Raw genomic sequence first — 23706 nt, 5'->3', positions numbered from 1 at the left:
CATACAACAGTCATCTCTTTATGTGGCAGTAGCTCAGTCTATAGGGAGTTGGGTAGGGAGGTGGAGGGAAGATGGTTCAGGTCCTGCTGTCTACAAAAGTATGAAAATGGACCTATCACTTTTTTCGACATGCTATACTATGACTTTTTTTTTAAACTTTTTTTGACATACAACACGATTGCTTTTTTTGACATACTATACTATGGCTTTTTATCACTTTTTTCGACATGCTATACTATGGCTTTTTAATCACTTTTTTTCAACATACAATACTATTGCTTTTTTTTCCACTTTTTTCGACATACTATACCATGGCTTTTTTTGACATAGTATACCATGGCTTTTTATCACTTTTTTTGACATACTATAGTATGGCTTTTTTATCACTGTTTTCGATATGCTGTATTGTGACTTTTTTGCACTTTGTTCGACATACTATACTATGGCTTTTTTATCACTGTTTTCGACATGCTATATTATGACTTTTTTCCACTTTGTTCGACATACTACAATATGGCTTTTTTCAACATATTATACTATTTCTTTTTCCGACATACTATTCTATGGCTTTTTTCCACTTTTTTCGACATGCTATACTATGGCTTTTTTATCACTGTTTTCGACATGCTATACTATTGACTTTTTTTAAAAACTTTTTTTGACATACAACACTTTTGCTTTTTTTGACATACAACACTATTGCTTTTTTTGACATACTATACTATGGCTTTTTTAACACTTTTCGACATACAATACTATGGCTTTTTTCGACTTACTATACTATTGCTTTTTTACCACTTTTTTCGACATACTATACCATGGCTTTTTCATCCCTTTTGTCAATATACTATACTATGGCTTTTTTATCACTTTTTTCGACATGTTATACTATGGCTTTGTTCGACATGCTATACTATTGACTTTTTTTAAAAACTTTTTTTGACATACAACACTTGCTTTTTCGACATACTATACTATGGCTTTTTTATCACTGTTTTCGACATGCTATACTATTGACTTTTTTTAAAAACTTTTTTTGACATACAACACTTTTGCTTTTTTTGACATACAACACTATTGCTTTTTTTGACATACTAAACTATGGCTTTTTCCCACTTTTTTTCGACATACTATACTATTGCTTTTTCATCACTTTTTTCGACATACTATACTATGGCTGTTTTACCACTTTTTTCAACATACTATACCATGGCTTTTTCATCCCTTTTGTCGACATGCTATACTATGGCTTTTTTATCACTGTTTTCGACATACTATATTATGACTTTTTTTTCTCACTTTTTTCGACATGCTATACTGTGGCTTTTTTAATCGCTTTTTTCAACATACTATACTATGGCTTTTTTCGACATACTATACCATTGCTTTTTTTATCACTTTTTTCGACATAGTATACTATGGCTTTTTTATCATTGTTTTAGACATGCTATATTATGGTTTTTTCATCCCTTTTTTGACATACAATACTATGACTTTTTCCCACTTTTTTTTGACATGCTATACTATGGCTTTTTCATCACTTTTTTCAACATTCTATACTATGGGTTTTTTATCACGTTTTTTAACACTTTTTTCGACATACAATACTATGGCTTTTTTCGACATACTATACTATGTCTTTTTTTCACTTTTTTTGACGTACAACACTATTGCTTTTTTCGATATACTATAGTATGGCTTTTTCATCACTTTTTTCGACATACTTTACTATGGCTTTTTTATCATTGTTTTCGACATGCTATATTATTACTTTTTTTAAACTTTTTTCAACATACTATACTATGGCTATTTTGTCACTTTCTTCGACATACAATACTATGGCTTTTTTCGACATACTATACCATGGCTTTTTTATCACTTTTTTTGACATACTATACCATGGCTTTTTTATCACTTTTTTCGACATACAATACTATGGCTTTGTTCGACATACTATAGTATGGCTTTTTTCGACATACTATACTGTGGCTTTTTTAATCGCTTTTTTCAACATACTATACTATGCCTTTTTTATCATTGTTTTCGACATACTATATTATTACTTTTTTTAAACTTTTTTCGACATACAATACTATGGCCTTTTTATCACTTTTTTCGACATACTATACTATTGCTTTTTTTCGACATACTATACTATGGCTTTTTAATCACTTTTTTTCAACATACTATACTATGGCTTTTTTATCACTTTTTTCGACATACTATACTATGGCTTTTTTCGACATGCTATACTATGGCTTTTTACGACATACTATACCATGGCTTTTTTTATCACTTTTTTTGACATACTATACCGTGGCTTTTCATCACTTTTTTTTCGACATACTATACTATTGCTTTTGTCGACATACTATAGTATGGCTTTTTTATCACTTTTTTCAACATACTACACCATGGCTTTTTTTGACATACTATACCGTGGCTTTTTATCACTTTTTTCAACATACTATACCATGGCTTTTTATCACTTTTTTTTCGACATACTATACTATGGCTTTTTTATCACTGTTTTCGACATGCTATATTATGGCTTTTTATCAGTTTTTTTTTCAATATACTTTACTCTGGCTTTTTCATCACTTTTTTTCGACATACTATACTATGACTTTTTTTTTCACTTTTTTCGACATGCTATACTGTGGCTTTTTTATCGCTTTTTTCAACATACTATACTATGGCTTTTTTCGACATACTATACCATTGCTTTTATTATCACTTTTTTCGACATACTATATTATGGCTTTTTCATCACTTTTTTTCGACATGCTATATTATTACTTTTTTTAAACTTTTTTTCGACATACAATACTATGGCTTTTTTATCACTTTTTTCGACATACTATACTATTACTTTTTTTCGACATACTATACTATGGCTTTTTTATCACTGTTTTCGACATGCTATATTATGACTTTTTTCCACTTTGTTCGACATACTATACTATGGCTTTTTTCGACATACTATACTATGGCTTTTTTCAACATACTATACTATGGCTTTTTTTCGACATACTATACTATGGCTTTGTTCGACATACTATACCATGGCTTTTTTCGACTTACTATACTATGGCTTTGTTCGACATACTATACTATGGCTTTTTTCGACATACTATACTATGGCTTTTTCATCACTTTTTTTTGACATACTATACTATGACGTTTTTTCACTGTTTTCGACATACTATACTATGGCTTTTTCATCACTTTTTTTTGACATACAATACTATGACTTTTTTTCCACTTTTTTCGACATGCTATACTATGGCTTTTTCATCACTTTTTTTTGACATACTATACTATGACGTTTTTTCACTGTTTTCGACATGCTATACTGTGGCTTTTTTATCACTTTTTTCGACATACTATACTATGGCTTTTTCATCACTTTTTTCAACATACTATACCGTGGCTTTTCATCACTTTTTTTTCGACATACTATACTATGGCTTTTTAATAAAACAATTTCAACATACAATACTATGACTTTTTTTTCCACTTTTTTCAACATACTATACCATGGCTTTTTTCGACATACAATACAATTGCTTTTTTCGACATACTACACTATGGCTTTTTTATCACTGTTTTCGACATGCTATATTATGGCTTTTTATCAGTTTTTTTTTCAATATACTTTACTCTGGCTTTTTCATCACTTTTTTTTAACATACTATACTATGGCTTTTTTTATCATTCTTTTTGACATGCTATATTATGACTTTTTTCCACCTTGTTCGACATACTATACCATGGCTTTTTAATCACTTTTTTTCGACATACAATACTATGGCTTTTTCATCACTTTTTTCGACGTACTATACCATGGCTTTTTTCGACATACTATACTATGGCTTTTTTAACACTTTTTTCAACATATTATACCATGGCTTTTTTCGACATACTATACTATGGCTTTTTTAACACTTTTTCAACATATTATACCATGGCTTTTTTTGACATACTATACCATGGCTTTTTTATCACTTTTGTCGATATGCTGTATCATGTCTTTTTTACCACTTTTTGCGACAGACTATACTATGGCTTCTTAATCACTTTTTTTTCAACATACAATACTATTACATAGTATACTATGGCTTTTTTATCACTGTTTTCAACATGCTATATTATGGCTTTTTATCCCTTTTCGACATGCTATACTATGAGTTTTTTTTTAAAACTCTTTTCGACATACAATACTATGGCTTTTTTCACTTTTTTTGACATACAACACTATTGCTTTTTTCGATATACTATACTATGGCTTTTTTATCATTGTTTTCGACATGCTATATTATTACTTTTTTTAAACTTTTTTCGACATACTATACTATGGCTTTTTCATCACTTTTTTCAACATACTATACCGTGGCTTTTCATCACTTTTTTTTCGACATACTATGGCTATTTAATCACTTTTTTCGACATGCTATACTATTGCTTTTGTTGACATACTATACTATGGCTTTTTTACCACTTTTTTCAACATACTATACTATGACTTTTTTTCTCCACTTTTTTCGACATGCTATACTATGACTTTTTTTTTTTTGAAAAACAACACTATGGCTTTTTTCGACATACAATACTATGACTTCTTTTCCACTTTTTTCGACGTGCTATACTATGGCTTTTTCATCCCTTTTTTTGACATACTATACTATGACTTTTTCCCACTTTTTTTGACATGCTATACGATGGCTTTTTTCGACATACTATACCATGGCATTTTAATCACTTTTTGTCGACATACAATACTATGACTTTTTTCACTTTTTTCAACATACTACACTATGACTTTTTTAACACTTTTTTCGACATACAATACTATGACTTTTTTCACTTTTTTCAACATACTACACTATGACTTTTTTAACACTTTTTTCGACATACAATTCTATGGCTTTTTTCGACATATGAAAAAATGGCTATTTTATCACTTTTTTTCAACATACTATATTATGGCTTTTTTCACTTATTTTAGATATACTATACTATGGCTTTTTTATGACTGTTTTTGACATACTATACTTTTGCTTTTTTTCGACATACTATACTATGGCTTTTTAATCACTTTTTTTCAACATACAATACTATGACTTTTTTATCACTTTTTTCGAATACTATACTATGGCTTTTTTTGACATACTATACTATGGCTTTTTTTGACATACTATACTATGGCTTTTTTTGACATACTATACTATGGCTTTTTTCGACATAGTATACTATGGCTTTGTTCGACATACTATACTATGGCTTTTTTCGACATACTATACTATGGCTTTGTTCGACATACTATACTATGGCTTTTTTCGACATACTATATTATGGCTTTTTTATCACTGTTTTCGACATGCTATATTATGACTTTTTTCCACTTTGTTCGACATACTATACTATGGCTTTTTTCCGACATACTATACTATTGCTTTTTCCGACATACAATACTATGGCTTTTTCATCACTTTTTTTCGACATACTATACTATGACGTTTTTTCACTGTTTTCGACATGCTATACTATGGCTTTTTTCGACATGCTATACTATGGCTTTTTACGACATACTATACCATGGCTTTTTTATCACTGTTTTCGACATGCTATATTATGGCTTTTTATCAGTTTTTTTTTCAATATACTTTACTCTGGCTTTTTCATCACTTTTTTTCGACATACTATACTATGACTTTTTTTTTCACTTTTTTCGACATGCTATACTGTGGCTTTTTTATCGCTTTTTTCAACATACTATACTATGGCTTTTTTCGACATACTATACCATTGCTTTTATTATCACTTTTTTCGACATACTATATTATGGCTTTTTCATCACTTTTTTTCGACATGCTATATTATTACTTTTTTTAAACTTTTTTTCGACATACAATACTATGGCTTTTTTTATCACTTTTTTTGACATACTATACCGTGGCTTTTCATCACTTTTTTTTCGACATACTATACTATTGCTTTTGTCGACATACTATAGTATGGCTTTTTTATCACTTTTTTCAACATACTATACCATGGCTTTTTTTGACATACTATACCGTGGCTTTTTATCACTTTTTCCAACATACTATACCATGGCTTTTTATCACTTTTTTTTCGACATACTATACTATGGCTTTTTTATCACTGTTTTCGACATGCTATATTATGGCTTTTTATCAGTTTTTTTTTCAATATACTTTACTCTGGCTTTTTCATCACTTTTTTTCGACATACTATACTATGACTTTTTTTTTCACTTTTTTCGACATGCTATACTGTGGCTTTTTTATCGCTTTTTTCAACATACTATACTATGGCTTTTTTCGACATACTATACCATTGCTTTTATTATCACTTTTTTCGACATACTATATTATGGCTTTTTCATCACTTTTTTTCGACATGCTATATTATTACTTTTTTTAAACTTTTTTTCGACATACAATACTATGGCTTTTTTTATCACTTTTTTTGACATACTATACCGTGGCTTTTCATCACTTTTTTTTCGACATACTATACTATTGCTTTTGTCGACATACTATAGTATGGCTTTTTTATCACTTTTTTCAACATACTACACCATGGCTTTTTTTGACATACTATACCGTGGCTTTTTATCACTTTTTCCAACATACTATACCATGGCTTTTTCATCACTTTTTTTCGACATACTATACTATGACTTTTTTTTCACTTTTTTCGACATGCTATACTGTGGCTTTTTTATCGCTTTTTTCAACATACTATACTATGGCTTTTTTCGACATACTATACCATTGCTTTTATTATCACTTTTTTCGACATACTATATTATGGCTTTTTCATCACTTTTTTTCGACATGCTGTATTATTACTTTTTTTCGACATACTATACTATGGCTTTTTAATCACTTTTTTTCAACATACAATACTATGACTTTTTTATCACTTTTTCGACATACTATACTATGACTTTGTTCGACATACTATACTATGGCTTTTTTATCACTGTTTTCGACATGCTATATTATGACTTTTTTCCACTTTGTTCGACATACTATACTATGGCTTTTTTCGACATACTATACTATGGCTTTTTTCAACATACTATACTATGGCTTTTTTTCGACATACTATACTATGGCTTTGTTCGACATACTATACCATGGCTTTTTTCGACATACTATACTATGGCTTTTTTATCACTGTTTTCGACATGCTATATTATGACTTTTTTCCACTTTTTCCGACATACTATACTATGGCTTTTTAATCACTTTTTTTTGACATACAATACTATGACTTTTTTTCCACTTTTTTCAACATGCTATACTGTGGCTTTTTTATCACTTTTTTCGACATACTATACTATGGCTTTTTCATCACTTTTTTCAACATACTATACCGTGGCTTTTCATCACTTTTTTTTCGACATACTATACTATGGCTTTTTAATAAAACAATTTCAACATACAATACTATGACTTTTTTTTCCACTTTTTTCAACATACTATACCATGGCTTTTTTCGACATACAATACAATTGCTTTTTTCGACATACTACACTATGGCTTTTTTATCACTGTTTTCGACATGTTATATTATGGCTTTTTAATCAGTTTTTTTTTCAATATACTTTACTCTGGCTTTTTCATCACTTTTTTTTAACATACTATACTATGGCTTTTTTTATCATTCTTTTCGACATGCTATATTATGACTTTTTTCCACCTTGTTCGACATACTATACTATGGCTTTTTCATCACTTTTTTCGACGTACTATACCATGGCTTTTTTTGACATACTATACCATGGCTTTTTTATCACTTTTGTCGATATGCTGTATCATGTCTTTTTTACCACTTTTTGCGACAGACTATACTATGGCTTCTTAATCACTTTTTTTCAACATACAATACTATTACTTAGTATACTATGGCTTTTTTATCACTGTTTTCAACATGCTATATTATGGCTTTTTATCCCTTTTCGACATGCTATACTATGGCTTTTTTCACTTTTTTTGACATACAACACTATTGCTTTTTTCGATATACTATACTATGGCTTTTTTATCATTGTTTTCGACATGCTATATTATTACTTTTTTTAAACTTTTTTCGACATACTATACTATTGCTTTTTCATCACTTTTTTCAACATACTATACCGTGGCTTTTCATCACTTTTTTTTCGACATACTATGGCTATTTAATCACTTTTTTCGACATGCTATACTATTGCTTTTGTCGACATACTATACTATGGCTTTTTTACCACTTTTTTCAACATACTATACTATGACTTTTTTTCTCCACTTTTTTCGACATGCTATACTATGACTTTTTTTTTTTTTTTTTTTTTTTTTTTAAAAACAACACTATGGCTTTTTTCGACATACAATACTATGACTTCTTTTCCACTTTTTTCGACGTGCTATACTATGGCTTTTTCATCCCTTTTTTTGACATACTATACTATGACTTTTTCCCACTTTTTTTGACATGCTATACAATGGCTGTTTTACCACTTTTTTCAACATACTATACGATGGCTTTTTTCGACATACTATACCATGGCATTTTAATCACTTTTTGTCGACATACAATACTATGACTTTTTTCACTTTTTTCAACATACTACACTATGACTTTTTTAACACTTTTTTCGACATACAATTCTATGGCTTTTTTCGACATACTATACTATGGCTATTTTATCACTTTTTTTCAACATACTATATTATGGCTTTTTTCACTTATTTTAGATATACTATACTATGGCTTTTTTATGACTGTTTTTGACATACTATACTTTTGCTTTTTATCACTTTTTTTTTGGCATACTATACTATGATTTTTTTTTCACTTTTTTAACATACAAAACTTTGGCTTTTTTCACATTTTTGACTATGACACTTTTAAAAGGTATATAGGGGCCCTGGTAGCTCAGCCCATGTACTGGGGCTCAGTCCTTGCCCCAGCAGTCATGGTTTGATTCCAACCTGTGGCCCTCTGCTGCATGTCATCCCCATCTCTTTCCCACTTTCCTGCCTTCAACTGTCTATCCAATAAAGGCCATAAAAGCTCCAAAAATAATATAATAGTATAATAATATAAAAGTATTCAATTTAACTTTGGGATCCCTGCACATACCCTGGAACAGCTTTTGCTCATACTTACTTTCCTTCCCTTTTGCTGCCACAAATAGGTGTGTGTAGAAGTGGCTCGAAAATGACAGAACAGCACACCCTTTTGGAGAATATGGAGCTAAGCTAGGGCATAGTACTTACGTGTCTTATTTTATGTTATGTATGTGTCTTGCAGGTGAACCTAAGGCTAGTAAAGTTGACTTCCTGGGTATGAGTGTGGAAGGTGCATCTGCCATAGCTGGCCAGTGGGTCCTGTTGGTCCTTGGTGTGGTCCTCTTGGTGGCCACCATCATATTGGCCTACAAGTACAGGAGGTCAAAAAAGCCTGAAAAGTCCTTATCCACGATGGAGCTCAAGCAAAAGGACTAGTCATCAGTGATGGCTAAGAACCAACCTCAATGTGAACATCAGTATTTTTATGTACTATACAGTACATCTGATCAAATTTGGTCTTCTTTTTGGTCTGCCTCTTAGTCTTGTATTTTAATTGTATACACTTGGAGTCAAATTATTGTTTGCCTACGCAAAAGAACATTACAGTTTTGTAATGCATTTGCAATATTTGAATGTGTACATGAATGTTTGTAAAGTAATTGATTTCGTTTTTGAATATTTGATTTCTTTTGTTGAATCTGCATTTCTACAATAAAGACATTAAATATGTATTCTGCCTGTGTTTAATCAAGATATTATAGAAAACACAACAATTACGGTAGCAATTAAAATGCAAAAGTTGTTTAAAAACATATTTAATTACATTGAAACCACACAATAAGTCAATGCAGCCTCTGTAACCACCACAGTCACTCTCAGGTAACACAGACTAGAGTGGTAATGCAACACTTAGTCCCATCACAGTTGTGTTCAGTGACTGTCTTCTCCTGGTCCAGTCTGTTTTCAGTGCTGCAGGTTGACCTCAATGGGGGCCACAATGGCTTGGAAACAATCCAATTGTCAGCATACTGTCTCATACAAAAGTACAAAGCGTAGGGACAGAACAACAACAAAGGCCATTCTTTCAAATAAGTCAATTCACTTTACCTTGTCACTATGTACAATTTATAACTATCTATGCTAGAGTTTACAGTCTCCAGACATATATAACATCATGTATTATTTACTCCAGTGTCATGACTCCGTTTGTGATATTTGTTTTTTAAAAGATAGGTTCTTTACTTTAATAACACAAGACAGTGTAATAAATAATAATCAAGTGTGCTCACATGATCTCATCAACATATGTTTGCTAACTCTACATACAGACAATAAGCTATTGTTTTTCAACTTGTTACAGGGGTGCTTGAATGACTCTTGCCCTGGAATTTAATTAAAACATGTCCAGCTGGGCTATAAAATAAGTAACCAATAAGTGGCTATTTTTCCTCCGTACCTCTGGGTATTTATTCCCTGAAACCAGTGAAATCATTTTCTATGTCACTTTTTGGAGGTCAGTGCCACAACTATTTGAGATGCGAATCTACGTAAACCATTGACATTCACATAAAGTCTCTCATAACAGAGTGGATGCTGGTCAACATATTCTAAGTGCAGTTCGAAAACAATCTCCTAAACAACTGATGTACGTTTAAAACCCTTACATAGTCTACAAACGCTGACCACAAAGTGATGGCTGGGGACAGAGCAGGAAATACACAATCACGGAAAAGATCAATAGACTCACTTCTCTTATTAGAGAGGAAAACACAGACATGGTGGAAATAATGATTATTGACCAGCCAACTTTGCAAAGAAAAGGCATGCAAACGTTGTAATCAAAACAATTTACTCTTGAATGCAACCCAGATTCCAACACTGCATTCATCAAAAATACTTACAAATTACAATCTCTGAAGCAAATGGTTCAGTCTATTGCACTGAAAAAGTTGAAATCTAGATAAAGTAAAAAAAAAAAAAGAAAAAAAAAAAAAAGAAATGGAATGCAATATCCACAATTGGTCCATGCACGTGGCTCGACCGAGCCCAACGTTCTTTGTTTGGCCTGTGTCAAACCAGTGTGACAGTGAGTGGTTCAAGGGCCAAAGTAAAGGCCTCAGTAGTAGTAATGCTGCATCTCTGTCCAGTTGGTGATCCAATACTTTTTCTGTGGCTCCTCAGGCTGAAATCCCAGATTGAACTGATACCGCTCAGCCTTGCGAATTCTCACCCCCTGGTGCTTTGGCATTATCCGGTAGTAGATGGCACGCTTGAAGAATCCAAGCTAGTGAGAAAAGAGAGAGAAAGAGAGGGAGGTGACACTAAAGAAGATACACTTAAAAAGCAGGAGAGCTGTGATAAATGACGGGTTGAGAAAGAGATTTAGGATTCATAGGCTGAGGAAAATCAAGTTAGGTAAAAGATAAACCCACGCTGAGTAAGATGGAGAAGACTGATAAAGAAGTGAAGACAAACATGATACAAAGTGATCAGCAGCGCAGTGTACAGTATTAGCCTGAAAGGGAAGTAGAAGCCATGTTAGGGTGATACAGGGTAGATACAAAGAGCGGACATAAAAAAGAGAGAGGTTGAAGCACACCCCAAGCTGAATCAATAGTATCCATAGAAAATCCATTTGTAGGGGTGTTGTTACCCAAAAGCCCCACTGGTGTGTGCGGTTGGGGGACCCATGGGGGCCTCAGTAGTCCTCAGTCAGCCTCTCTGTCTCAGAGGGCTGGATCTTCATCTCAGCCTTCTGGGCTTTGGCCTCATACATTTCCCTCCTGCTGGCCCTCTGGAAGAAGCCACACTGGGGGTGGTGGAGGAGGAGGAGGATGCATGGGGGGGTAAATCAAACGTTAGACTAAAGGCTCAATATGGAGACAGCCATAGTGTAATCCAGAGATCGTTGGTGTGAGTAAAAAATGTGGAGAGATTCAGAGCTACTGTGAGTCTGTCTGCAGAGATACATCATGTAAACCAGTGCAGCAGTGTTTGGTAGTCTCACCTTCCATAATATAAGAATGATTATTCCCAGTAGGACAATTCCCGCTATAGCTGCAGAGATGATGATCCACAGCGGGAGCTCATAGGGTGCCTCCACCCCCTCCAGTGGTTCTATTTCTACTGTGAACTACAAGAAAGAGAGGAGAGTGTCAAGTAGAATCATCATCAACGTCCCCCTCTTCCTCCTTCTCCTCCTCCTCCTCCTCCTCCTCCTCATCATCATCATCATCATCATCATCATCATCATCATCATCATCATCATCATCATCATCACCACGCACATTGTTGACCTGACTGTCCATCTTGATGTTTGGTTTATTTTGAATGAGCTTCAGTGTGGCTTGACCGTTGACCGTAATTGTCAGAGCGTTGGAATAGTCCTGCAAAAACACACACACACACACACACACACACACACACACACACACACACACACACACACACACACACACGGTAGAAAAAACATCTTCAAAAAGAAGACAAAGAAATCCATGGACAATTTTATTAAATTATTAATAATGTGTGTATGTGTGTGTATAGCTGGAGAGCTTACCTCTAGCATTGTACTGTTCCACAAACGGGAGCGGACATAAATCTTGGCTGAATTCGTCATGTTGACCAGCGGGCAGGTAAACGTCACACAACGTGCTGTCCCTTTGAAGCAATCCTTCAACACAGGATGACACAGAACAACTATTATACAAGTGAACAAACATGGACAATAACACCATTTTGCTTTTGTTGTTTTTTCAGGATGTACACAACCTCAGTAGGGATTTGACCGTTTAGAAAATGTCTATTAAAGTCTAGGAGCCCTTGTATTTAAAATAAGCTGTACTGTTATAGTAATTCAAGGTTTTGGGAGCCAGCCAGTACAGTAGAAGATTTACTTCTAACGCTCTTTACCACAGCATATGTTGAGTTAAAGTAGGTCGTTGCTAGAGGTTTCTAGCCACACTAACGGCCTACCAGACTGAAATATCTCAGCAACTATTAGAATAATTGCCATGACATGTGGTACACATATACATCATCCCCCCAGAGGATGAATCCTACTGACTTTCCCACCTGACTATTCTTCGGGTCCCACTAGCACGTTGATTTGTGATTAATAGTGAAAAAGTCTGTCACCAATTTCTGGATGTGTTAGCATGCAATATGGCACAAACATGCTTGGTCTTTGATCAAATATAATTTATATATATATGCTTCAAATGACACGTGAAAGCTTATTCTTGACAGCGCTTGATAAGGCAAATCCATTTCTTACCAACAGGTAGGTCTCTTTGCGAGGAGTGAGCAGCTTGATGGCTGCCATATGTGGCTTTGTCGTATCATCATCATCAGCCACTGTGATCTGTCGTTTAGTACGCTTTCGGTCGCTCCCTGACAACTGGAAGACAAGAGAGGGAGGAGGGGAAATTAAGGAAGGAAGCAGATGAGACAGAGACATGACATCAGAGGGCTCGTGGTAATTGCTGGTTTTGATAAAGACATTACCAGATTCTTCTTAGAATAGCACTGTCATTTCTACTGTCTATATCTAGTCCGCATGCGTTATGACTTTCTATTTGGGGCCCTGTGAGGTCTGTAAGTGGCGACACAGATTTTTCCAAAATGTATTTCTGAACATCTGTGGTTTGGCTTTGAGGCCATTTTCACACCCATGTCCTACCACTGACATTTACTCATACAGCTTCAATTCACACTCAAGTCAGGATGAATTGCAGCTCATGTAAAAGGCCTGTGAACAGCACAACGGCAGCAAAGTTAGGGAACATTTAGTCTAATATCAGCCTAGTTCAGTGAAATTCCAAAGGGTATCTGAGGAGTAAAATCAACTAAATTAACATTAGCATTGCCATTGTGAGCATGTTAGCATGCTGGTGGTATACTTTGGTTTATGACTTACAAAACTGATGACGTTCCCATCAGACATCAGCTTCACTTTGTGTTGTACCTTTGTGTTTAGCTAGCATGTTAAACTAAAATGGTAAACTGTTATGGTAAACGTATTTCCTGCGCAGACTAAACTCTTTTAATGTGGATAAGACTTTGATGGTTTTATTCTACAGATCTTATATTGAGTCCATTTTAACTTTTTGTTTGATTTCATTTTATGGGAACCTTACAATACAAAACAAAAGTCGTCTGTCCAAAATTGTAACAGAGGCCAGTAAGATAACTGGCATACAGCATCTCTCTCTCACAAAGATCTTTGACAGACAACTTTTGCAGAAGGCACGGTCAATCTTGTGAAGCTCTGACCACCCACTCTTGGAGGAATTCATTCCTCTTCCCTCTGGGCAGAGATATAGGCTCCCTAGAGCAAAAACAAACAGGTACACATTTTCTTTTGGTCCTTGTGAAATTAAAGCTATTAACTTGCATAACTCTTGCGTGCACAGTTAGGCACTTAGGTCTTTTTAATGACACTTTTAGAAATCACTCCTTGTTTTCTTAGACACTCAAGGATTTTAATGTGACACTGTTCACTTTTAAGGAAAGAAATTGCTTTTCATCAATTTGTTGGTTGTGTGCTGCTACGATGTTTTATGCCTTGTTTGTGTGTGGGTTTTTTTTGTATCGCCAACTGCAGATAAAATGTCCCCTTGAGGGACAATAAAGCTCTTTGAACTCTGATACTAATTATCAGAATGCCAGCATTGTCATTGCCAGCATGTTAGCATGCTGCAGTAAGCATTTAGCTCAAAGTGCAGCTGTGCAGAGTCACAGAGCTGCTAGCAAGGCTGTAGACAAAACGTCTTGTTATTGGTTCTAGGCCTTTCATTAAAGCCAGTACCTGTTTATATAGAACTGTGTTTGTGGCTTTTCAGTAATGGGACATTTCGGGATGTGCTTATGTCTTGGGTGTGGACAGGAGTAAGATGTAAAAAATGAAAGAAGAGAAACACTTTTGCATAGTAGACAGTACTCAGAGGTAAGGGGAATTAGATTGGAAAAGCATGACATGTATCAAATGTCTAGATGGATTTAAATATGAACCCAGGATTTTTTCATGTTTGTCATTGTTGTGTGTATTTTTTTTGTTCACAATCTGCATCTTCACTATCTGTTTCAATGTGCCCAAGAGTTTTAGGCATTTAGAAATAATCTGGGCATAAACAATTATATATCAATTGGCTCTTGAGGAAAAATGAGCATATTTTGGTTCTAAACAAAAGCCTAAAAAAAGAGCCTTACAGTTAAGTTAAGCGTGTTGACAACTTCTCCAGCAGGTTTACATTCCACCTCAGATTCCCCTTTAACAACAATCTTCGTCAGGTACAGCAGCCACTTGCCATTGGCTACCTCAAAGGGCCACTCAAACTCTACAGCCAGGGTCCCCATGTGTCCCAGGGGCTGTCCCCCCATGTTCACCTAGTGGCAGCACAAAGAAAAAGGAAACTTTAGAAGAAATCAAACAGATGGTGTGAAATAACAATATGGAGTGGAATAACAGTTAGGGCTTCACTGTGACTTTGTAACCCCTAATTAGTATCCACCCCTGGTCATGCTTACACCACAAACCCTGGCTCACATAACAATCCCTTCCCCACGCAAAATTTAAGTTTGGGCTTCAAAGAGAGAGTGGAGATGACGGAAATGTGGGTAGCACACATATTATAGATGCAATATACAGTCCTGGAGGTGGTGGAGGTGACTCACATCCAAGGTGAACTCGACCAGGCTGCCCACGTCACTGGTGTTGACCATGGCTGACATGCCCATCACCGTCCCACTGAATTGTGTTTTCACCGGCTGGTTCGCTCTGGATGGGGTGAGAGTTAGAAACGATTGTACGCTGTGCAAGTAAAAACTGATGCGGAAGATAATGTGATGTGACATTGTCCATTGGAGTTCTGTGCTCTATACTGTACATACAGTACGTCATGTTATGTAATGGGACTCACATGAAGAAGGAGGGGCTGATGGTGTTTTCAATCAGAAGGCTCAGAGGCACAGGCTTCAGGTCACTCTGCTCACTAAGACTGGAGAAACAACCCTTATTACAACATTGGGTGCCAGTGTAGTATTTTGAGAGTATGTTAGAGCCACTAGAGCAATAATGCAACTTAAAATTTTGCACTAAATAATAATAATAATAATAATAATAATAATAAAAAATACTATTAGGATCAGCTATAAAATGCTAAACTGTGGAATCAAAACTGGGACCCAAGCCTTCGATATAAAGGAAATTCAATCATGCATCAATGTTTAGCACTTACGTGGACAGAAGCAGCTGGGTCTCAATCTCTTGTGTGTACAAATTAATCCCTGAGGTCTCAAACTTGAGCAAAAGTATTACCTGATAAACAATATAAGACAAAGTGTTAAATTCATTTCAGCAGAGAAAAAAAGTTCAACATGTAAAAGAGAAAAAAAAATCCAAATATACCTTTTCATTGCCTTTAAGTGGATTCCCCAGGTCACAAATCACTGTGTCGGTCAGACGGCATTGTACATTATGATCCTGAACACACAATTAGCATATTGAGAAAGTGAACAAAAGGATTCAATTTCGATGACAAACATAAATGCAGATTGGCATGAGGGAATGAACAAATGAATGAATAAATGGCCATTTGTCAGTCGTCTGCTGCCCTCCAGTGGACGTACCTCAGACAAGACTGCAGAGTAACTCAGTGTGTCAGGGATGGTGACGTTGAGCATGGCCTGGTGGGCGTCTTCACCTAGCTTTCCCTTATCAGGAGAGTTGGTCACATTCACCATCAGCCCTATTTTCTTTACATTGCTGTTGAACGGGAGTATCTGCGATTCGCCATGCCTGGACAAAGGGATACATGGACAACATGCATTATTTCTTCACTTACTTTTTAACAATTATTTTTGGCTAATTAATCAATTTACAGCCTTATTTATATCCTTGCAACTGTAAGCATGTGGCAGTGATAGCTAATCCACAGTTTTAGTGCTAAAGTTCTGAGAGAAACATTTGTGATTATTGTTGTTACATTCAAAAGTGCAAATTCTGAGCTTGTGAGATGGCTAGGGTGGGGGCGTTTGAAAAGATGCCATACAAACGGTTTGCCAGACTGGATGTCTACACGGGAAAATGGGAAAAGTATTTAAGCTTTCTGGAAGCTTTGTGCTTTTGTTTAGCGTCATGTCTGTATGCTAAACATGAAGCTACAGCCAAGAGACGGTAGCTTAGCTTAGCATAAAGACTGAAAACGAGGGGAAACAGCTAGCTTGGCTCTGTCCAAAGGTAATTGCATGGATTAAACAAACAATATATAACATGTTATATCCCTCTTTCCAGTATTTATGCTAAGCTAACCAGCTGCTGGTGCTAGCTATACATTTACTTTAAACACATGAGAGTGACATTTATCTAAAAAAAAAATTTCATTTCACCTTAGGTAAGGCTTTCCCTCGTTGTCAACAAACTCGGCTGTCAGCTGCAGGTTACTGCTACATTTGTTGTCCAAGCCACACTCCCTCTGAAAGTTAATCTGCAGGAAATAGAACAAATATTACATCATACCTTACAGGGGGACGATACCGTATACATGTGCTTCACACTATCTATAGTATTTCAATGTGACCTATGAATGTAGTGTATGCACCACTCCATACCTCAGCTCTTTGAGTGAGTTTCTGCTCCTGGCTGATAATTGGAAAAGAGTCTAGGTTCTGCAGGGAACGTCTTGAATTAGGTTTTTGTTCATCTAAGGACATGCTGAGGGAAAAGACCACCGGCTCCAGTTTGTCTCTCACAGGCACCTGTAGAATTGTCCAATATTCTAATTTTAGTCTTGAAAAGCACATGAGCAACATCACCTTCTCAAATAAAATGTAAATGTCAGTAAATTACATATCACACACACATGTATTAACTAACACACACACACACACACACACACACACACACACACACACACACACACACACAGTGCGATTCACTATCTTTGTGGGGACCTGTCATTGACATAATGCATTCCCTAGCCTCTCACCCTAACCTTAACCATCACAACTAAATGCCTAAACTTAACCCTTACCCTAAACCTAACCCTAATCCTAAAACCAAGTCTTAACCCTCAAACAGCCCTTTGAAGATGTGGGGTCCAGCATTTTGGCCCCAGAAAGCTGTCCAGACCCCACAAGTATACTATATTCCTGGTTTTTGGACCCCACGAATATAGTTAAACAAGAACACACACACACACACACAATATGGTGTATTTGTATTGAGACTTTACCGTTACAATCAGTTTCATAGTATGACAAATGGATTTGGAAGATGGCAGGCTCAAGAAGCCGATATATGTGTCATCATTGTCCTCAAAACGAACACGAGGGCTTCTCCTGTCCATATCGGCCTTCACCGTGTACTTCACCGCTTAACAAAGATGAAACACATACAGTACATTACAGAACACTGCGGCAAGTGCCTTTGTTTAGTCAACAATACGACAGTTTTGGAAAATATAGCAAGTCTCCAGCAAGCCAGTATCTTCACAGTTTGTAACTTAAGATGTCATACATTCAAAAGTACAGCCATTATTATATGCAATTTCAAAATTGAAAAATAAAAAAAATCTGTAATTCAAGTGAAGTGAAGTGCTTACTGGTATTTTTCTTGAAGTCTTTGTTTCCATTGCTTAGAGTGAAAGACATACACAGTGTTGCTGTGATGCTGTAAGAAAGAAAAATTAATCTATGTTCAAACAATATCGAATAAGCCAGTTTCAGAATGAGATATTCTGAGGAGACATCTCACCATGGTGTACTTCCAAGACACTGACTGGGGTCCACAATCTTTGGCTCGACAGTGAAGTCCTTAGTTAAGTGGATGACTGGTCGAGCCCTGAAAACAAGAGGAAGAGGAATAAAACTGTACCCAGGTTATATCATCATATGAAAACAGTACACCATTTTACCATTTACAATTGAGACATACACCATCAATTGCAATAAAAGAAAAAAATTCTGTTGCCTCTCTCTAATTTCTACCTGAGCAGGGCCATGCGGTCGTCCAGAGAGCCAACTAGGATGTCAGGGTAACTGTTGCCATCCATGTCCATCCCTCCATTGATGGAGTAGCCAAACGTGTTGAATCCTCCATTTCCCACTGACTTACCCTCAATCACCTACAGGGCACATGTAAGTCAACACAATACATCTGGGCCCTTTCAGAGTATGTTTGAAGTCCATCCATGGCATATAGTCAGATGTTACCTGACTGGGCTCCTTTGAGATTCCCTTTTTACTTCCCATCCAAATGTAGACCTTTCCTGTGTCATGGAATGGAGCTCCCACTGCAAAGTCTGCAAACATAAACAATGGAGTGAAATGTTGAAAGGAAACATGCAAAGGTGGTCTGCTAAGAAGAAGCTCAGGTAGGTCTGTGTTTGGAATACATATATTTGCCCTCTGGGCGGCAGCATAGCACTACTCAATGATTAGTAAATTGCCAGCTATTTTGTACAGCTTTCAGTGGTCCGAAATGCAACACAGTACATTACCTTTTGCTGCTGAGATAACTGCTTAGCAACAGTGCATAAAAAACAATCATACAAAGTCTCACTGGGGAACTTTATGCTTGCTTTTTACCATATGTTGATACCTTTTCACAGTGGAACAGTTAATACACCACCTTTTAAAATACAGTGCATACACAGGGGTTGACAAAATAAAAGAATCTTGACTTTAACTAGAAGTACCTGCATTATTTCACAAAGTACATCATTTGGTAGTTTTTATTAATGAAATTGCAGTTTGGGTGAAATTATTTAGCTTTTTTGGAGTTTTGAATCTGTGTTTTCAACTTTTCCATGAGCTATTTACTTTATTTTGTTCGTACCCTGTCAATGTAAAACAAATGTCATACCTTGGAATCCGTCTTGGTTAACATCACCGATGGCAGCCACTGCAAAGCCAAATCCAGAGGCCGATGGACCCTTCAGCACCACGCTGGCGGTCTTTTGGAACGATCCATTTTCATTCATGAAGATATACACTGCTCCTCCCTCATCCTTCATACGGTCAAAGTAAAATGGGGCGCCAACGATCAGGTCGTTCCAGCTGCGCGCACACACACACACACACACACACACACACACACACACACACACACACACACACACACCAGAAAAGGACACCCTAAACATTATATTCCTTGGATCTCAAACTTGCGTAGTCCTTAAAATCCTACAGGCCCATCAAGGCTTCACTCATGCATTAAGGGATACACATGATTTCACCATAATGTCATGACGAACACCTTATCTCAGCTGCTGAAGGGACAGGTTTTCTTCTCTCATCTCTGCTCATACATACATCAGTGTCATGCATTCTCCGCATAACAAGGCAGATCATAGCTACAGAGCATTTGAGCGTGAGGCAGCTCAAAAGCACAAGATACAGTTACAGACAATCCATTAAGACATGCAAACATAACACATCTGCTTTTCTTCTTCTGCGTCTGTGAATTTAGAATAATAAGCAGCTTATGCTTAAAATATGGCATTAGGTGGAAATATAATTTCCAAATTAATGGATTGCCAGTTTGTTTTTGTTCCCTGGAGTGAAAGATACACTGACTGTGGCCGATTAAATGATGTTTTTAAACCAGGGACATAATTCATTTAAAAAAAAAAAAAAAAAAAAAAAAAAGATTTGATTCCCAGCATGGAAAATGTCTGAATGTACTATATAGGAAAGAAAAGACTAAAGATATTATTCATTTCTGTTAGTGTGGTGTGCAGAGACGCACTCGTCATTGTTGAGGTCAGTGACAGCCAGGCTGTTCCCAAAGTACGAGCCCACTTGTTCCCCGGGGAGAGTGAGCACCAATTCGATGTTTTTGTCAGTCTTACTCCCGAATATCACTGAGCCCTTGGACTCGTCCCTGGGAGACCCTGTCACCACTGTGTAGTCATTATGGCTCAGCAGCTTCCTCTCCTCAATAACTGAGTAACCTGCCGAAGAAAGCATTCGAGATTCACTGTTAAACTGTCATCTGACTGCGGGAGGGTTTAGAGCTCCTAAAGCATGGTAAAAGTGTAATATATATATATATATTTAATTGAAGCAAAAACATACTGTATATTCATTTACCCATATAACTGTATCGTCTATTCTGCTGTCCAAAGTCTTTGCCTATAGAGTCCCAGGCATTCGCTGGATCTGGATCTCTCCATGTTACATGAACATTTCCTTTATAATAAAGCAGAATTAGACAACATTGTTATGTCTGCTTTATGCACAATGGACATGTTTCCCAGACAGAGAATGATCCCAGTGTTAGACTAACACAAGAATTTGGCAGACTTGCACAAGGTTTAATCCCTGTCTGTGAAACCAGGCCATTATTTCAGTGTTAAGTAACAAAAGACAGTTTTTGGCGTTAACTCTCCAGTGCCCACCTTGCCACAGATAGCTGCCTGGAGCGCCGATGTAGACATCAGTGTCTGTCATGCCGCCTGACATGCCCATGTTGCACAGGCCCTCAAAATCCATGTCGAAGTTGGGGTTGCAGACCTCATAACTGTAAGTCTGCCATTCGTCATTTGGGTCAAAGGTCAGGTCGTTGCTTCTGACATAGCACTTTCCTATCATTCGCCGCTGCTCCTCTATGCCGCTTTGGATGATCTTCACATAGCGATGCCCGCATGCCTGGAGACAAGAGAAGAGTATGTATTCTGGGATGTTATGGACTGTGCAGTTGCTCTAATTTACAATGTGTCCAATCTGGAAACCTCTTCTGATAATGTACTGTATCCATACTGAGATTAAATCAGAGCTATAATTGTTTAAAAAATAATGTATTAGTTTTTCTGTAAAGTCTACATAATAACAATAACAATGGCAGTGGGAAAAAAAATCAGCAAAGCATAAAAACACCAGCAAATTATCACCAGTGTCCCCATTACACAAACACACACACACGCACACACACACACACACACACACACACACACACACACACACACACACACACACACAGATACACTTGTCTCTTCCACTCATTGACTATAAAATTAATATTAACAGTCTATGCTTTCTTTCTTTTTTCTCTCTCTCTCTCTCTCTCTCTCTCTCTTTACTTATCTGTTTTTTCGTTTAATCTTACTTTGCGTGTGGCTTTTCTCCCTTCTATATTGTTGATATTTCAATTCGTTCAATATTTTTTGTGATACATTTTTTATTAGCACCATTTATATCGTTCAGACATATAAAACAAATTCCACAATGTATGACAGGTAATGTCAGATGGTGCACAGAGAAACACAAATTGCAGAAGAACAAAAACCCTCTCCCACCCCCCACCCTCTGCGGTCTCAAGGAAAACAAAACAGACAAAATATGTTTGTACTTTTGATATTTTCTTTTGATACTGTATGTCATGCTGAATAGTTGAAAAAAAAAACACAAAAAACCCCCCCAAAAAAACAGTCTATACTTCTACTCTACTCTGAGGCACAATAAAAGACTGGGAACTGCCGAACCCAAGTGGGAGGGTCCATTTGAATAAGAAGATGGGTTCCCAGGGAAAGAGACAACAAGTATGGTAGAGTGGGAGGGGTGTTTTTGTTTCTGTTTAGGGATTAGGCTGTTTAAAGCATTCTTTTTAAAGAAATATGTTTAAAAAAACTTTAAGGTATTTCTAGGTCTGTAATCATATTTGAATATTGCGTTTCTTGTGAACAGTTTATACAAGATACATTTAAAATTGTATACAAGCCTATGGGACAAGCACAGAGAGACTCCTGAGCTTGGGCCCATTTTTAGTGGCACAGCCAAAAAGTGTTAGAGAGTTATTTTTCTCTGGAAATAATAATTTTTGTATGAATGCAAGTAATGTCTCTGTGTGTGAGTCTTTTTGCTGTTTTTTGAGCCAAATGATGTTATCTTTCATAAAAACAACAATAACTATAAGATGTTAGCACAATGTTCTCTTTAATCATATTAAAAGGGAAAAATCCCAATGTTATCTTACTTATGACCAGGATTTCATTGTTTCCCTATGTGGCAATTGCTACCTGTATGTGTCATTCTGTCTTGGGTGTGTGGGTGTTGAGTGTATCATCTGGTTGCTTTATGTTGCAGTAAATATTGCAACAAGCACACTGTGTCATCTGTGACACAAAATAATAAAATACAAAAGGGTTTTATCTCACCCTGCATCCCCCAGTGCTACAGTAAATATGTGCCACCTGTGACACTGACTAAAAGAGTAAAGCAGGATGTCATCTCACCAGCACGCGTCCTGCCGGCTGGTCTCTCTGACTGGCCACTGTCACACCCAGCCACATGCCCTCCACCATCTCAGATGGATTTGCTGTGGATGGGTCAGATTATTGACTTATTAATTAAAGGGTTTAAAAGGTTACTATGAACATGAAAAAAGGTGTACAAACACAGTTTCACATCTAGGTTACTGACATGTTTGGTCTTTTATTTAAAACCAGGTTTCTACTGTTAATTCAGTACCATATTTTAACCAGACAAACCAGTATACAGTTCATAGTCAGCCATGCCCAATCATTCATTATATAGAAGAAAAAAAACAGAAAACATTCAACATGATTATGGTGATAATAGTCACAGGAAAAACAATCCAAACAGCCAAGCTTGATTC

At 36.0% G+C, this 23706-nt stretch overlaps 2 protein-coding genes across 3 annotated transcripts in view; one reads left to right on the top strand and one right to left on the bottom strand.

The window, feature by feature from the left end:
- ace (angiotensin I converting enzyme (peptidyl-dipeptidase A) 1) overlaps positions 1-10118 on the top strand; it is a 30386-nt gene extending 20268 nt beyond the window's left edge. Inside the window, exon 26 of the mRNA XM_031291301.2 lies at positions 9331-10118. Within this exon, the coding sequence (XP_031147161.2) occupies positions 9331-9524 (194 nt within the window). The 3' untranslated portion in view covers positions 9525-10118. The remainder of the gene's footprint in view (positions 1-9330) is intronic.
- Positions 10119-10599: 481 nt separating this feature from the next.
- itga3b (integrin, alpha 3b) overlaps positions 10600-23706 on the bottom strand; it is a 32178-nt gene continuing 19071 nt past the window's right edge. Inside the window, exons 3-26 of one of the 2 annotated variants that reach the window (XR_004103649.2) lie at positions 23324-23406; positions 21491-21740; positions 21183-21281; positions 20839-21043; positions 19954-20147; positions 19302-19390; positions 19077-19213; positions 18844-18930; positions 18692-18759; positions 18323-18462; positions 17700-17846; positions 17478-17575; positions 16719-16887; positions 16498-16572; positions 16328-16407; positions 16010-16087; positions 15765-15867; positions 15300-15476; positions 13366-13488; positions 12649-12762; positions 12370-12475; positions 12097-12222; positions 11743-11898; positions 10600-11373 (exon numbers count right to left, since the gene is read on the bottom strand). Coding sequence is in view for 1 of the 2 variants with exons in the window: in XM_031291302.2 (XP_031147162.1) it covers positions 11788-11898; positions 12097-12222; positions 12377-12475; positions 12649-12762; positions 13366-13488; positions 15300-15476; positions 15765-15867; positions 16010-16087; positions 16328-16407; positions 16498-16572; positions 16719-16887; positions 17478-17575; positions 17700-17846; positions 18323-18462; positions 18692-18759; positions 18844-18930; positions 19077-19213; positions 19302-19390; positions 19954-20147; positions 20839-21043; positions 21183-21281; positions 21491-21740; positions 23324-23406 (2852 nt within the window). In the remaining variant the exon portion in view is untranslated. The remainder of the gene's footprint in view (positions 11374-11742; positions 11899-12096; positions 12223-12369; positions 12476-12648; positions 12763-13365; positions 13489-15299; positions 15477-15764; positions 15868-16009; positions 16088-16327; positions 16408-16497; positions 16573-16718; positions 16888-17477; positions 17576-17699; positions 17847-18322; positions 18463-18691; positions 18760-18843; positions 18931-19076; positions 19214-19301; positions 19391-19953; positions 20148-20838; positions 21044-21182; positions 21282-21490; positions 21741-23323; positions 23407-23706) is intronic. The other variant, XM_031291302.2, reaches the window with a different exon arrangement.

Source organism: Sander lucioperca, chromosome 22, assembly GCF_008315115.2.
Source record: "Sander lucioperca isolate FBNREF2018 chromosome 22, SLUC_FBN_1.2, whole genome shotgun sequence".
NCBI lineage: Eukaryota > Metazoa > Chordata > Actinopteri > Perciformes > Percidae > Sander > Sander lucioperca.
This window is presented reverse-complemented; position numbering and strand designations above follow the sequence as displayed.